We start from the raw sequence: 13692 nt of genomic DNA, 5'->3' as shown, positions 1-13692 counted from the left end.
TTTTACCAGTTGAAGAATATTTGAGCCAAAAATATAATGGTATGGATATTTTTTTAACCAAAAACATAATGGAAAATAAAACAGACCAATTTTGAAAAAATTAGGAATGAATAATTTATACATATTAAATAAATTTCATATATATATATAGGATTTAAAACAAAATTGTTGGGTGGGTTCTATTAAACCCAATTCCTACTCTCTAGCTCCACCCCCAAACATAAAGCTCTATGTAGAACAAAAACATGAAAAATGTGGCAATCCCGATTTTATTTTATTATTGTTATTTTAATTAATTGTAGGCAAGATAATAAAAGGTAATAATATGATAATAAAGATAAATGAGAAATCATATATGTTTGCAATCAAAGATTTATTTCATGTCATATGATCGGTTGCTCAATTCTATAGCTAAACCATGCATGCATGATCGCACATGATAACACGTGACCTGTTGTTTTGTTTTCTCAATTGGGGCAAATCTTTGAATTTTATAGCATAATTCCATAAGGCGTAATGTTTTTTATACAGTAAAATAACAAATCTTAAAGTTTTCTTAGAATTTAATTGGTATATATATTAGGATCCAATGAACCAGACCAAAAATGAAATTAAGTACAGGCGATCTATTAGACACACTGTCAATATTATTAGATATTTACATTTCTTTAATTTAACTTTAAAAGAGAAAAATATACTTCACGCCTCAAATCTCTCTGAAAAGCCTTCTTGATGCAATGATAAATGGGTAGTAATAGTATTCAAGGGTAATCTCAAAATAGGGAGATTATTAGATATTTCGATTTAATATATAATAGAATCACAATCACATAATTATGTATATATATATATATACGATGGATAATGTCATTAATCTAAAAAAAAATGGTGGGTTTAATTCTAACTTTATTCTTATATTATTTTTATTATTTAAACATATTAGAATCGACAAATATCTTATACATAGAAAATACATAAAACATTAAAACAGGTTTTCATATTCATATTTGTATAAAAAATACATAAAAATTACATTAGAATTCAAAAGCTGATTGCATATCCATTAGAAAATACATGAAAAAAAATGTATAATACCTAAAAAGTACAACAAAAAAATATTACATGAAATTTAATAAATCTAACAAATTATGTATTTTTCAATATAAAAATAAAAATAAGACGCCACAAATTAATCTCAAACGGTTGATTAGTTTCTCATTTTAGTTTAGATTTTCTCTCAAAGTATCTCTCTCATGTAAATTGTTCCTTAACAAGGACCTACGCAAATTTCTATCATCTTCAACTTTATTCACGTTAGACTACATACTAGACCTCACATTATTGTGTAAAGTAATTATAACTTCATCAATTGCGGGCCTTTTCTTTGTCGAAAATTATTTTCCCAACAGGAATAGTTGCATCACTACTTCTTACTACATTAACAAATATAAATTCAGTATTGGAGATTAAATATGTAATCTACATGTTTTTTGCTATAAAATATTAACACAAATTTTACTTTCGAATTTCGGAACCCCAAAATTTACGGTCAGAATTTTCAAGAGCCTTTAATGTCTTGATCCTATAATGCACAAATAAATATTGAATTGTATACAAAAAATTGAGCTTTCGATCAAACTCTTGAGACATGCCTAATTTTCAACAAAATATAGAGGAAAAAGAAAAAACTGAAGATGAAGAAAATAAAGTAGGGCAAAAATGGAGTATGTCCTAATTTTAATAACTCATATTGCACTATATTTTAATGCGCTATATGAGTCCGTACAGTTAAAGATCTTATTTGTCTATGTAGAACTAGATTTTGTTGCCCGTGCTATGCACGGGCCCAATAACATAAATGGTATGTTTTGGGGCTAGTAACGAAGTTTTTGAAGCGATTGTTTGCGTGGATAAAGGAATAAGTTTTTTTATCACAAACCTGTACTTTCTTTGACGCTATTCAAGGCACAATAAGACTACCCACATACAACATTTTTGAACAATTTTATGTTGTCAATTATCACGATTTAATTTTAAGAATCAGTCTATTTTTTTCTGTTTTTTTAATAAATATTTTAAGTTGTCAATTATCACGATTAATTGTATTTATACATAATTTTTAACGATAGATTAATTTCAAGAATCAATTGAATTTTTTTAAATGTATTTATTTTTGAAATATTTTATGTTGTCAAATATCATGATTTATAGTATTTTTACGATAGATTAACTTCAAGAATCAATGGAATTTTTTGTATCTTTTTCAAAACATATTTTATGTTGTCAATTATCATGATTTATAGTATTTTTACGCAATTTGTAAATATAAAAAAAATTAAGACAAATAAATTAAAATGGACGCAATATATGCTATTTTTGTTGTCTCAATTTATGTGACACAAATGAAATTTGAAGAGTCATCCAAATTTGTACTTTTTAATTATTTTTTTTAAAGTTATTAATTATTGTGATTTATAATATTTTTATGTAACTTTCAAATAACTTCCTAATTTATGTGATATGGATAAAATTACAAAATTAACCCTTTAAAATGTCTTCCAGATATTTTAAGTTGTTAATTATTATTATTTTTAATACTTTTTTGGTAATTTTAAAATGATATATGTTATTTTTTCTGTCTCAATATATGTGACCCGAATAGAATTTTGAGAGTCAACCTATTTTATGGTAGAATTTTAAATATTAAATATTTTAAGTCATTTGTAAATGATTTATTATATTATATTATATTATATTATATTATATATTATATATTATATAAACTCCCTTAGAAAATAAATATATATTATATAAAAAATGATTTATAAGTAGAATATTATATCATGTATTATATAGGGAGTTTATGATGGGACATTCAAATGTCCCATCATAAACTCACTCTTATATATAAGTAGAATAGAATATATAACACACTTATAGAAAAAGCACCCCCACACATATATTTAAGGGGGCAATATTACAGATTTTAAATTCACTTTTAAAATACTACTACTTATAACATTTTAATTTCAAGTTATAACACATCATTTTTTATTTCTAAATTAATTAAATTTCATTTTATTAAATAATTAATCTTTTATAATTATATTTTAATTATAGGTGATATAAATAAAATTAATAAGAGAATCAATGATAATTATCTATTACCCCTTTTTAGGAAATTTTTTAACCTTTCACACGTACTATCACATTGATTCTAGGTACTTTTTACTGTCACACGTCAACTCCCCACCCCTCGACCACCACGTTCCCTCTTTCTCACACGCCAAAACAGCACCCCACCACCCCACGTTCAAATCACATCTTCATTCTTCTTCTTAGAAATCTTAAATCCCCTCTCTTACCATAATCAGTAGTCTTCATAGTACACTCAAAAGAAAGGCCAAATCTTCTTCACAATACTAAGAATCAAGATTTTAGAATTTTCGAAAAAACATGTCGAAGAATCAAAAACATGAGCATACACCTAGAAAGAGCCCCAAATTAGTAGAAGCGAGTTCTAATATTGAAATTGAGGCTCCATCTTTTAACATCTTGACTCAAACGCCGCCGACCAATAAGAATGCAAATCCGGCGAACAAGAGTGTTACCCCTCACAAGAAGAAACAAAGCCCAGTAAAGGAGAAGAAAAGAGAAGCAAAGAAAATTGCAACTCCTCCAAATCGAAAGGGATAAAAGAGAAAAGGAAAAATGGTGGAACCCCCTTCCTCGGAGTAATAATTGATTGCAGCTTAGACTTTTAATTATTACATGTTTTTTTTATTTTTGGATGAAGTATATTTGTTTTTGCTACAGTTTTTTACAACAATATAATATGCACTATTTTACATTGTCACATTTATTCTTCTCAGATTTATACCAGTTGAATACTAATTTCATAAATTTTGATTTTTAATCTTGTCTTAAATTTTCAAGTTGGATACCTAGTGTATACAAATTGGATATCAACATTAGAAAGATTTATATTGAATTTTTAGTTTTGAAAAACACCTCATAAACGTAGTATACAACAATTGTATACATTGTTACACTTATGTTTTTCAAATGAATATTAATTGAATACCATGCATTAACTTGTTTTATGTTGGCTATTTTGTAGAAATCTCAATTACATATTGTTGTTTCTATTTTTTCAATGGGATATTAGTTGGAAATCAAATAGACACCAATTGAAAATTACATTAAATAGTTTAGGTTGGCTTACTTGGTATCCAATTTGTACACACTTGGTATCCAATTTGAATAATTGTCATTTATTGAATAACAGTATATCAAATTCATTCAATTATTATGCCTAAATCCATTACAATATAATGCCAAAAAAATGTTCAATAATACCAGTTTCGTACCAAAAACATTATTAATTTTCATACATGTCTGATATAACAAATATACCATTTTATGCACACTTTCTAATATATCATTTTATGCACAAATTACATACCATTTTTATGTTTACTTTCTATACATATTTCATGCCAAAAGTCATCATTGATTCTTACCATATTCATGCCAAAAGAATACCAAAACAATATCAATTCTAACTGGTCATTGTCATTTATTAAATAAACAATATAGCAAATTCATTCCATTATTATGCCCAAATTCATTACAATATAATGCCAAAAAAAAAAGTTCAATCATATCAGGATCGTATCAAAAACATTATCAATTTTCATACTGATATAACTACTATACCAATTTCAAACAAATTTTATATAATTTTTAAACCAAAGACATACTAAAAAAAAATAAAAATGGTTCATACAAAGAATGAACAAATTTAGTGTTCATACTAAAAAACTAACGGTATACGTAAAAAAAGGTCATAATTCATATCAATTTTTTTATGTTTTGTTGGTATACAATTATAAACTATTCATTCTCAAATTCATTGCATTTAAACTGAATAGAAAACATTTACACAAAAAAATTCGGAAAAAGCACTAGTATGAAGGATCTCATTTATCACCATGCTTTATTAATACTGATAAGAAACCGTCCATTACAAGAAAATGACGATTATTGAATAAAAATAAATTTGAATTAGACAAGAGTGACGACTAACAAGAGAGAATATTGAGAAGAGAGATAAACTTTTGTCGAATTTTTTTTGAAAAGAGATCTGTTTAAACGAAATACCAACAAGTGAGAGAAAATGCCAATAAATGTCTTGAGCTAAACAAGGAAAACAAATACGTTCTCGTATGTTACTTAAAATTCCGGTTATAATTTATTTATTTTTCAAACTAATTGGTTTTTACCTTTTTTTAAATCCTTTTTTAATTTAGTAAAATGTTATAATCTATAATTGTTTATTATTATAACTTAAACGATAAATAATAATGTAATAACTTATAATCATTAGTTAGATGTCAATTATAAAAATTTCACCACATCAATGTAGTGTGCAATAGGTTAAAAAAAAAGAAACTAGGAACTTTTACCCAAAAGATAAAATCAAAAGTAGACAATAATCAGTCATTTCACTTCAGTAATAGATAAAGCAAAAAAAAGAGAAGTGAACAGAATCACGCAACACACGTCGGTATGCTTTCTGCTCACGAGGAAAGAAAAAAAGAGTGACATAATTCAATTTAAATTTGACATCTTTCAAAAAGATGTTAACTATTCAAATCGGTGAATGCACAAACTCCATATGCTACATGAGACGAAACCGCTACACCTCACTCTATATGACTTTCAAATTTATCCTTTTTCACGTCATTTAATTTTTGGACTCATCTATGAAAAGATTGAAAGAGTCATGGAAGTGATGGAACCCTTAAGATTTTGGCGTTTAGGCATGAAAAACAAATATTATTCGTTTTATTTAAAAACTTTAAAATTGCAGTTAAAGTTGTATTTTTTTTAAATTTAAGCATAATATTTTAAATATAACTAATACCCCATATTATAAAGAACTAGTAAAATCATCAACTTGATTAATTCATCATAAACATATAATTAAAATTGCTCTAAAAGTGTAATGTCTCAAACTAAATAATCTCATAATGTCATAGATTAGATCTTATATACATTTACAAATATATTTTTACTTATATTTTATTTCTATGAAAATATAATTGTGTTTGATTATAATTATAACAAATAATGCTTAGTTGTTTGAATGTATTTTTTCTAAAATATGATTTAAATATGAAGTATAATTAAAATGGGTCATTTATATTTAAATAAAAAATTTAAGGTAAATTTTTTAAAAAGCAAAATATAGAGAAATGAAAAAAGATAAATTTGTAGACCAAAGTATGCGCTGGGCACAACTAAATTTGCAGGTAAATTTTTTCAGAGAATATTTTACCTTAAGAAATAACTTATGATTCCCAGGACAAAACATTCTGAGAATTTTATCTTAAGGTATGCTTTAGGCATAACTTCTATCATTAAACTTATGACATATGCAACAGCAGAGGCCGAATTTCCACCGATGGGTTAAAAAACTAAGCAAAAAAAAAAAAATTAAATAGGCTGAAGCTTATATAGGATAAAAATGTAGTTAACTAGACGTGAACACCCAAACCTACGCAGAAATAGTGATATTTTGAACTTGTTTTACTACTCTCTTTTTTTTGGAAACCAGCAGTCGCTATCCTTTGGGCGTGCACAGGGTAAAACTCCCGCTCCTATGCAATAGCTCGCAAACCACATAGGAGAGGTAACCCACACTATGCAAGACAAGTGCGACGAGCTCGATCTAGAAGGCAAACCCGTTGCTTTCGCTGGCAAGGGGTTTCGAACTTGAGACCTCCAACATGGAAGTCCCAAGTCCAAACCACTGAGCCACCCCGAAGGGTCGAACTTGTTTTACTACTTAACAACACATGTTGAGAGAATTCAATATAAAATATATATACATAAATCTAAAAATTGATCATATATAAATAGTATAATTTTTCAATGAAAGAAGTTCATCGAATGCTCTGAACTCCAATGTAGCTACACCCGCAGTCATATGGCATAGTTTGGACCGCTAAATCTATCTTGGAACATATCTTGTACCTTAAGCTTAATTTTGTCTTCAGCCAAAACTTATGTCATTACATTACATCTACGCATTAAACGTAACTTATCTCTTGGTCATAACTTCTCTCGTCTTTGTCTATGGGATTGTGCCACTAGACATGCCCAAAAAAATACTTATGTTATTAAAACTTATGTATATAGCATGAACTTATGCTTCGTACATTTTCTTTTGCCTTGCAACTTTTTTTTGGTTTTTTTCAACTGTCAAGGTCTCAAGGATATTGTTGTTTTTTTTTTTCTTTTAACTTCAAACTAAAGGGTAAAAATTAAAAACCACAATTTTGAGAGGCAAAAATTAAAGGCCACTCCAAGGGGCATTTGTGCGCATGACCCCACAAATTTCACTATTATGCATCAACAAGAAAAATGGGCTGAAATAGGAAAGCTCTTAGCTCCAAGACACAGATTCATAGTCAGCACACAGACGTATAAATACAAAATAAGAAAACTATCTTGAGTTCTATTCAAGTTTTAGGATGAAAGGGACATATGAACACGCTTCCGAGTTTCGAATGTAAGCATAAGTGCAGAAATCTACATACAATTCAGTACATGTGTTTATGGAATAAGATCCCAAATCATAGATTCTCAAAAGTAGCATAGTCAGCATTTATCCGCAGCAAGAACCACAGGCAGGAAGAGAGCCTGCAGTAGGAATAATGGTGGGATTAAGTAACAGCAGAAATTCTTAGGAATAATGGTGAGAACAAAGCGTAAAAGAATTTTCCAAAATGTAATGTGCAAAAATCGAAGATGGCAGTTAACATACTGTGGTCAATGCCTCGGACATTGTCCATCCCACGGGGTGGCCCACGTGGACCACCACCATATGGACCACTTCCAGGACCTCCAGGACCACCTCCATCCCACTTCTTGCTGGATCCTGAACCTTTTTTGTAGGAGTCTGTTTTTTCCATCTATGAAGGTATTGATGCAGTTAATAGGGAGTCTCTACAAAAGCATGATACTAGCACATATGTGGTTCTTAGTCAGGAAATGTGAACATCCTTACCGAAAACATAGTAACAAAAAACACGCTAATGAAGTTGATGATGGACCAAAAGAAATCAGTCATAGTCTTCAATCGCCATATAGAACGCTTGGATTTCACCACACCTGCAAAATGAGGTGCTTATATGAGGTGCTCTTTCACAATATTACAAGTCAAGTATATGTATCCAAACATAAAACATAATGTGTATTAATTGTTCCCCTGTGGCAGACTACATTTATCAATAGATAGCAGCATGATTTTCTAACTGACTGGGATCAAGAGAAGAATTTAAGTTTCTTCTACTAAGAAGGTAAGGAAGGTCAACTGAATCAGCCAAAACAAATGCTTAGCATGCAACTCAGATCTCTCAAGCAACTTTATAAATGAGTGAGTACCACACAATTGATCAATCTACGAATCTCAATCCCGAATTAGTTGGAGTAGACTATATTCTTCTATATCTATTTGGCTATATTTGGGCACATTTCATTTCAGAATCGTAGTAAATAATTTTCTTTTTAAAGGTTAACAGTTTTCTATAACAAAAGGTTCTCTAAGTTGTACATGTATCTTTTTGGGGGGATGAAGTAATAAATTTTATCAATAATGTGGACATGGGGCCGCCCGTATACAAGAAGTATACAAAAAAGTAGAAAAAACTACAAAAAGAGATGGCTTTCTACGAAAAACACCAATCATCTATACAAAAAGAGCCCTGATGGGTGCACCAAAAGGAAGTAAGAGATAAGCAGCAACTCCTCAATTGTAAAAACTTCATCTCAGCATATTCAAAAGCTCCCATGTTTCTTCCTCAACAAATGATCCACAAGAGAGCTAGTGGAGCAAACATTACATGCCCCTTTATCTTCTCCTCCATGGAACATTGATTCTTTCACAGTGCTGGGCATAACCCAATATATTCCTAACCAGCACAAGATTTCCCACCATAATTTCGATGCTACCCGACAATGAAGGAAAAGAAGGCCAACGTCTTCGACCGATCACCGAAAAGCATCCTTTATTTTATTCTTTTAGCTACTTTTGATTTCAATGGATAATAGCATTTATTTTGCAGTGGGTTTTAAATCATATGACATAGCAAGAACCAGTGGGACAGCAGAAACATATTGCGAATGAACAGAAAGGAGAAGCAACTTCATCAGAAGAACAACTTTTAGCAGGAACACAATGGTTTGGATTGGTCAGATCCTGAGAGAGGCATCTAAGGTGAATGGTAACTTGGTAAGAAGATGGAAGAGAAGGGACAGACTTGCTGAGATATTCTGTTCCAAAAACTACAACAGGTTTTGGCTGGTACATAGCATCTTTAATGTACAGGTTAAGAGAGGGTCAGTAATAATCATTCCAGAACTGATGTTCAACTCAGGGTGGAATTTCATAGCTGACAAATTGCGGAGGCTCATTAATAGCCAAGGACAGGAGGAAAGATTGGTTGAACCGATATTGTGGGAAGAATAAACACATGCAAAGCCAAAATTTAAAACAGATCACTGAAGCGAATATCATGAGCGGACATTCTGAAGAAGGGAATACATCCAAGGATTTAAACCAGATGGAACTAAGAATTCCAAGGATTTACACCAGACGGAACAACAGTTGCAGCAAACCCTTGATGCCGAACCAGTGGCTATGCAGAATCTGTCAGAGGAAGATCAGGCTGAAATCGAGGCATCAAATCGGGTCAACTCACACATATTGCAGCTGAGCAACATGTATGGGGTAGCATTCAAAGGATTTGCGAAGGAGACACTTGCACTACTCATGAGAATTGACGGAAGGAAAACAGAGCTTGGTACAAAGAAGCATGGAAAAGCTAATACCACCCCTAAAAGCAGGGGCATAGATAAGACTGAACTAAAGAAGCTTCAATCTAGTCTCAACAACGAGGTTGAAGGTGCAAGAAACAGGGGGAGGGTTCTGAGTCCGACCTTTAAATGATATTAAACTGAGCACATGGCACGTGAGGGGTCTTTTTTATTATTTTTTTGATGAGGTATGGAACGTGAGGTGTCTTAACAACAACATCAATAAGAATCTGGTTAAGACTTGTTTGCAAAAATGGAAAGACGATGTAGTTTGTCTCTGGGAAACCAAGGTGAATAAGGGGATTGCATATCAACTATGGTCTTGCAGATGGATGAGGCTTGGATTCATTGAAGCAGATGGAAGTAAGGGGGAAATACTTCTTATGTGGGATAGTAAAGTATGGAGTGGCACTAAGGTGGAGGAAGGTACCTACTCAATCACTTACAAGTTTGAAACAACACAAAACTCCATTTCCTGATATTTCATTAGAGTTTATGCCCTACATAGTAGAAATGAGAAGTATGAGTGTTGGGAAGAGATGGCTGCAATGAAGGAATTGTGTGGAAGACCTTGGGTCACAGATGGAGATTTCAACACTGTGAGGCATATGGTGGAAAGAAGGGGGTGCAACAGAGTTACAAACATCATGAATGATTTTTCATAATGGGTTGAAGACTTGGAGCTACATGATCCAGTTTTACTGGAGGTAACTTCACTTTGTTTGGGGTGGGGGTGATCATCAAACTTGGGATGCCAAACTGGATCTATCCCTACAAAATACTTGGGAATGCCACTGGGAGCCAATTATAAAGCACAGGAGACATAAAATGAAGTTTTGGAAAGGCGTGACAAGAAGTTGGCAAGATGGAAGAGTCAGTATTTATACCTTGGAGGGATATTGACATCGATAAATTCAATAATGGATGCCTTACCTACCTACATGATGTCTCTATTTCCTATCACCAAGTATATAGAGAAGAAGATCAACAAATTGAGAAGGATCTTTTGTGGCAGGGTAACAAAGACAGTGAAGCCTATAATTTAGTTCAAATGGCAGATTGTAACACTTAGTAAGATACATGGTGGAATGGGGATTAAGAATCTCAACATTCATAGCCAGAGTCTTCTTCGGAAGTAGATTTGGAGGTTCTGCAATGAGGATAGGTCCCTTTGGAAGAAGTATATAGCATAGAAATATGGTGTGATGAATCACTGGGCAACTAATGAAGTGAAGACTACATATGGATGCAGTGATTGGAAAACTATCAGAAGGATGTGGAATGAATGCAGTGAAAATCTGAGCGTAAAGGTTGGTGATAGGGGAAAATCTTCCTTCTGGGAAGATCACTGGATTGAGCATAAGTAATCTTTTTTGATAAAAGTTAAAGTGATTGAGCATAAGTAATCTTAGAACTCTATTCCAAGAGTTACACCTTATCATTCTTCAAAATGATGATAAATCACATGTATGGACAAAACAAGGGTGGAACCTTTTGTTTAGGAGGGCTTTAAATGATTGGGAAGTTGCTAGAATTGCAGATTTGCTACTGGTGTTAAATTCCTTTACAGGCACTACTACTATTCCAGTCAAACCAGTCTGGAAATTGTGCAACAAAAGGACCTTCACTTTTTTTTTTTGGTAGCTACGTTCACTGTTAAATCAGTGTATTGTTAGAAAAACAAAGTTGATAACTTATCCATGGATTGGCCTTGGAAACTTACTTGGAAAGTTAAAACTCCAACTAAGGTCTGATGTTTGTTTAGTTGGTAACAAGGAAGGCTTGCTTAACGCTAGGGGTTTTACCAAGAAGAGGTCTACATATATGCTCAAGATGCCTCTTTTGTGGTAAAGATGCAGAAAGCAATGCACATCTTTTTCTACAGACAACTGCAAATCTGTGGCACATGTTCTTTTATATACTAGGAGTGAGTTGGGAGTTACCTAGAACAACTCTTGAACTCTTGTGTAATTGGAAAGAAGTTGGCAGAAGAGAAGCAGAGAAGGATTGGTGGCAGTTCATTCAAACTTGTATATGATGGACAATTTGGAAGGAGAGAAACTCAAGATAATTTAAAGATAGAAGTAATTCCATACAAAATATGAAATCGGATAGTCTTAGTCACTTATATTTTTGGTGTGAGCAGGATATAGTAGGGGAGGAGGAAATCCGGTTGATTTTTTAGGCAATGTGTAAATTGTAACTAGCAATAGCGTTCCTGCCCCTTTGTTTTTTCTTTTGGGATTCTGTTTGTAAAGTGCTCCATCAGCATGTGTTACATGCTGATGTTTTTGGAATGAATACTAGCTACCTTATTCAAAAAAGAATAACGACAACAAAATAGCAATACAAACAAAGCAATTGAAGTAATACCTAGTAGTAAAAATGAAGAATAAGATACTATGTGAATCCTAGGTAAATTACTCCATACTTCTTCCTCGTAAGAGAGCTACAACACACGGTTACCTACTATCCTTCTAAGTCTGCCAAACCTCTAGGGTATTTAGAAAACCTTATTTCTAATAATCATCATGTCAGAGATTTAAAAAACTTATAATAGAAAAATTACCACAAAATGATTATTACAATCATATTTCCTTGAGTTGATTAAATGTAGAGACGAAATTGTCAAAGGGAACCATAAATAACTTGAATAAAGAGATTTAGCAATCCAACTCACTACAAATCATTTCAAGAATCAGGTTTATACCAAATTGTTACACCAACATCAAACAATCGGCATAATACATAAATGTACCCTTTAACTTGGTCTCATTTCATATTTATGTCCTCTAACTTTAGGTGTGGACAAATAGACACTTAAACTTAAATAAATTGAACAAGTAGTCACATGAGTCTTAGGTGGCATAATAGTCATAGGACACGTCATGTAAAATGTCATGTAGGACGTATGTGTTTATTTGTTCAACTTTATGCAAGTTTAAATCTACGTGTGCACATCCAAAGTTAAAGGGCATAAATGTGATCCGAGGCCAATTTAAAGGGCATATTTATGTATTATGCCATTAATTTCTGTTTTGTTTTGCATTTTGTCGGTGCGGGACAAATTTCAACGAAAAAAAATAAGACATTAGGAATTTGATTTCGGATCTAAAAAAGGATCAATTAAACAAAAATATCCAAACATCAAGTAAACTAAGCAAAGACAATAGGAATTTGATATTAAATTACAACAATATAAACAATAGCAAAGAAATTGATAAGAAATCACCAAATCAAAAAAGAAAATCCATGAACAAATTGGAAATTTAGGAATATGGAAAGATATCACCAACATAACCCATCAAAAATCTCTAATAATTCCAATCAACAAACAAAAGGGATTAAGTAAGAAACTGAAGAAATAATTGAATCAAAAGATTTTACCTCTCTCGACGTATGCCATGGTTCGTTGGAGCTGTGTTGCAGAATCCAGAAAATTCTCAACGGGCCTAGCTTTTATCAGTGGTTCCTCTCTCTATTTCTCTTGTTTTCTCCTTTCTTACGTCGGTTCAGCAAATAATAAATTGCCACGTCATTGAATTTTCGTCCAAACAAATTTTATTGTATGGTATTATTATTTATTGTATGTAACATTTATTTGTTGTAATCAAATTAATTATTATTTATTTTTATGGGAAAAGGGTCAAAAATGCCCTTAAACTATGTGAAAGGAACAAAAATGTCCTCCGTTTATAGTTTGGCTCAAAAATACCCTTAGCGTTAATATTTTGGTTCAAAAATGCCCTTAAACTATGTGAAAGAAACAAAAATGCCATCCCTTTATAGTTTGGCTCAAAAATGCCC

The 13692-nt window shown here is 31.6% G+C and overlaps 1 protein-coding gene across 1 annotated transcript; it reads right to left on the bottom strand.

Moving 5' to 3' along the window:
• Nucleotides 1–7499: 7499 nt before the first annotated feature.
• LOC125845510 (uncharacterized) lies at nt 7500–13419 on the bottom strand. Its single transcript, XM_049525026.1, has 4 exons — nt 13273–13419; nt 8078–8181; nt 7835–7982; nt 7500–7710 (listed from the first exon to the last, which is right to left on the bottom strand). Exons 1-4 carry the CDS (start codon nt 13289–13291, stop codon nt 7676–7678), a joined length of 306 nt encoding a protein of 101 aa, XP_049380983.1. The 5' UTR covers nt 13292–13419; the 3' UTR covers nt 7500–7675.
• Nucleotides 13420–13692: the final 273 nt, after the last annotated feature.

This window comes from Solanum stenotomum, chromosome 11 (genome assembly GCF_019186545.1).
Source record: "Solanum stenotomum isolate F172 chromosome 11, ASM1918654v1, whole genome shotgun sequence".
Lineage (NCBI taxonomy): Eukaryota > Viridiplantae > Streptophyta > Magnoliopsida > Solanales > Solanaceae > Solanum > Solanum stenotomum.
This window is presented reverse-complemented; position numbering and strand designations above follow the sequence as displayed.

Coding starts and splice junctions, on each gene's coding strand:
- LOC125845510 (XM_049525026.1), bottom strand. Junction 7,983..8,077: donor TTTTTGTTACTATGTTTTCG/GTAAGGATGTTC, acceptor ATACCTTCATAG/ATGGAAAAAACAGACTCCTA. Junction 7,711..7,834: donor TGTCCGAGGCATTGACCACA/GTATGTTAACTG, acceptor TTCCTACTGCAG/GCTCTCTTCCTGCCTGTGGT.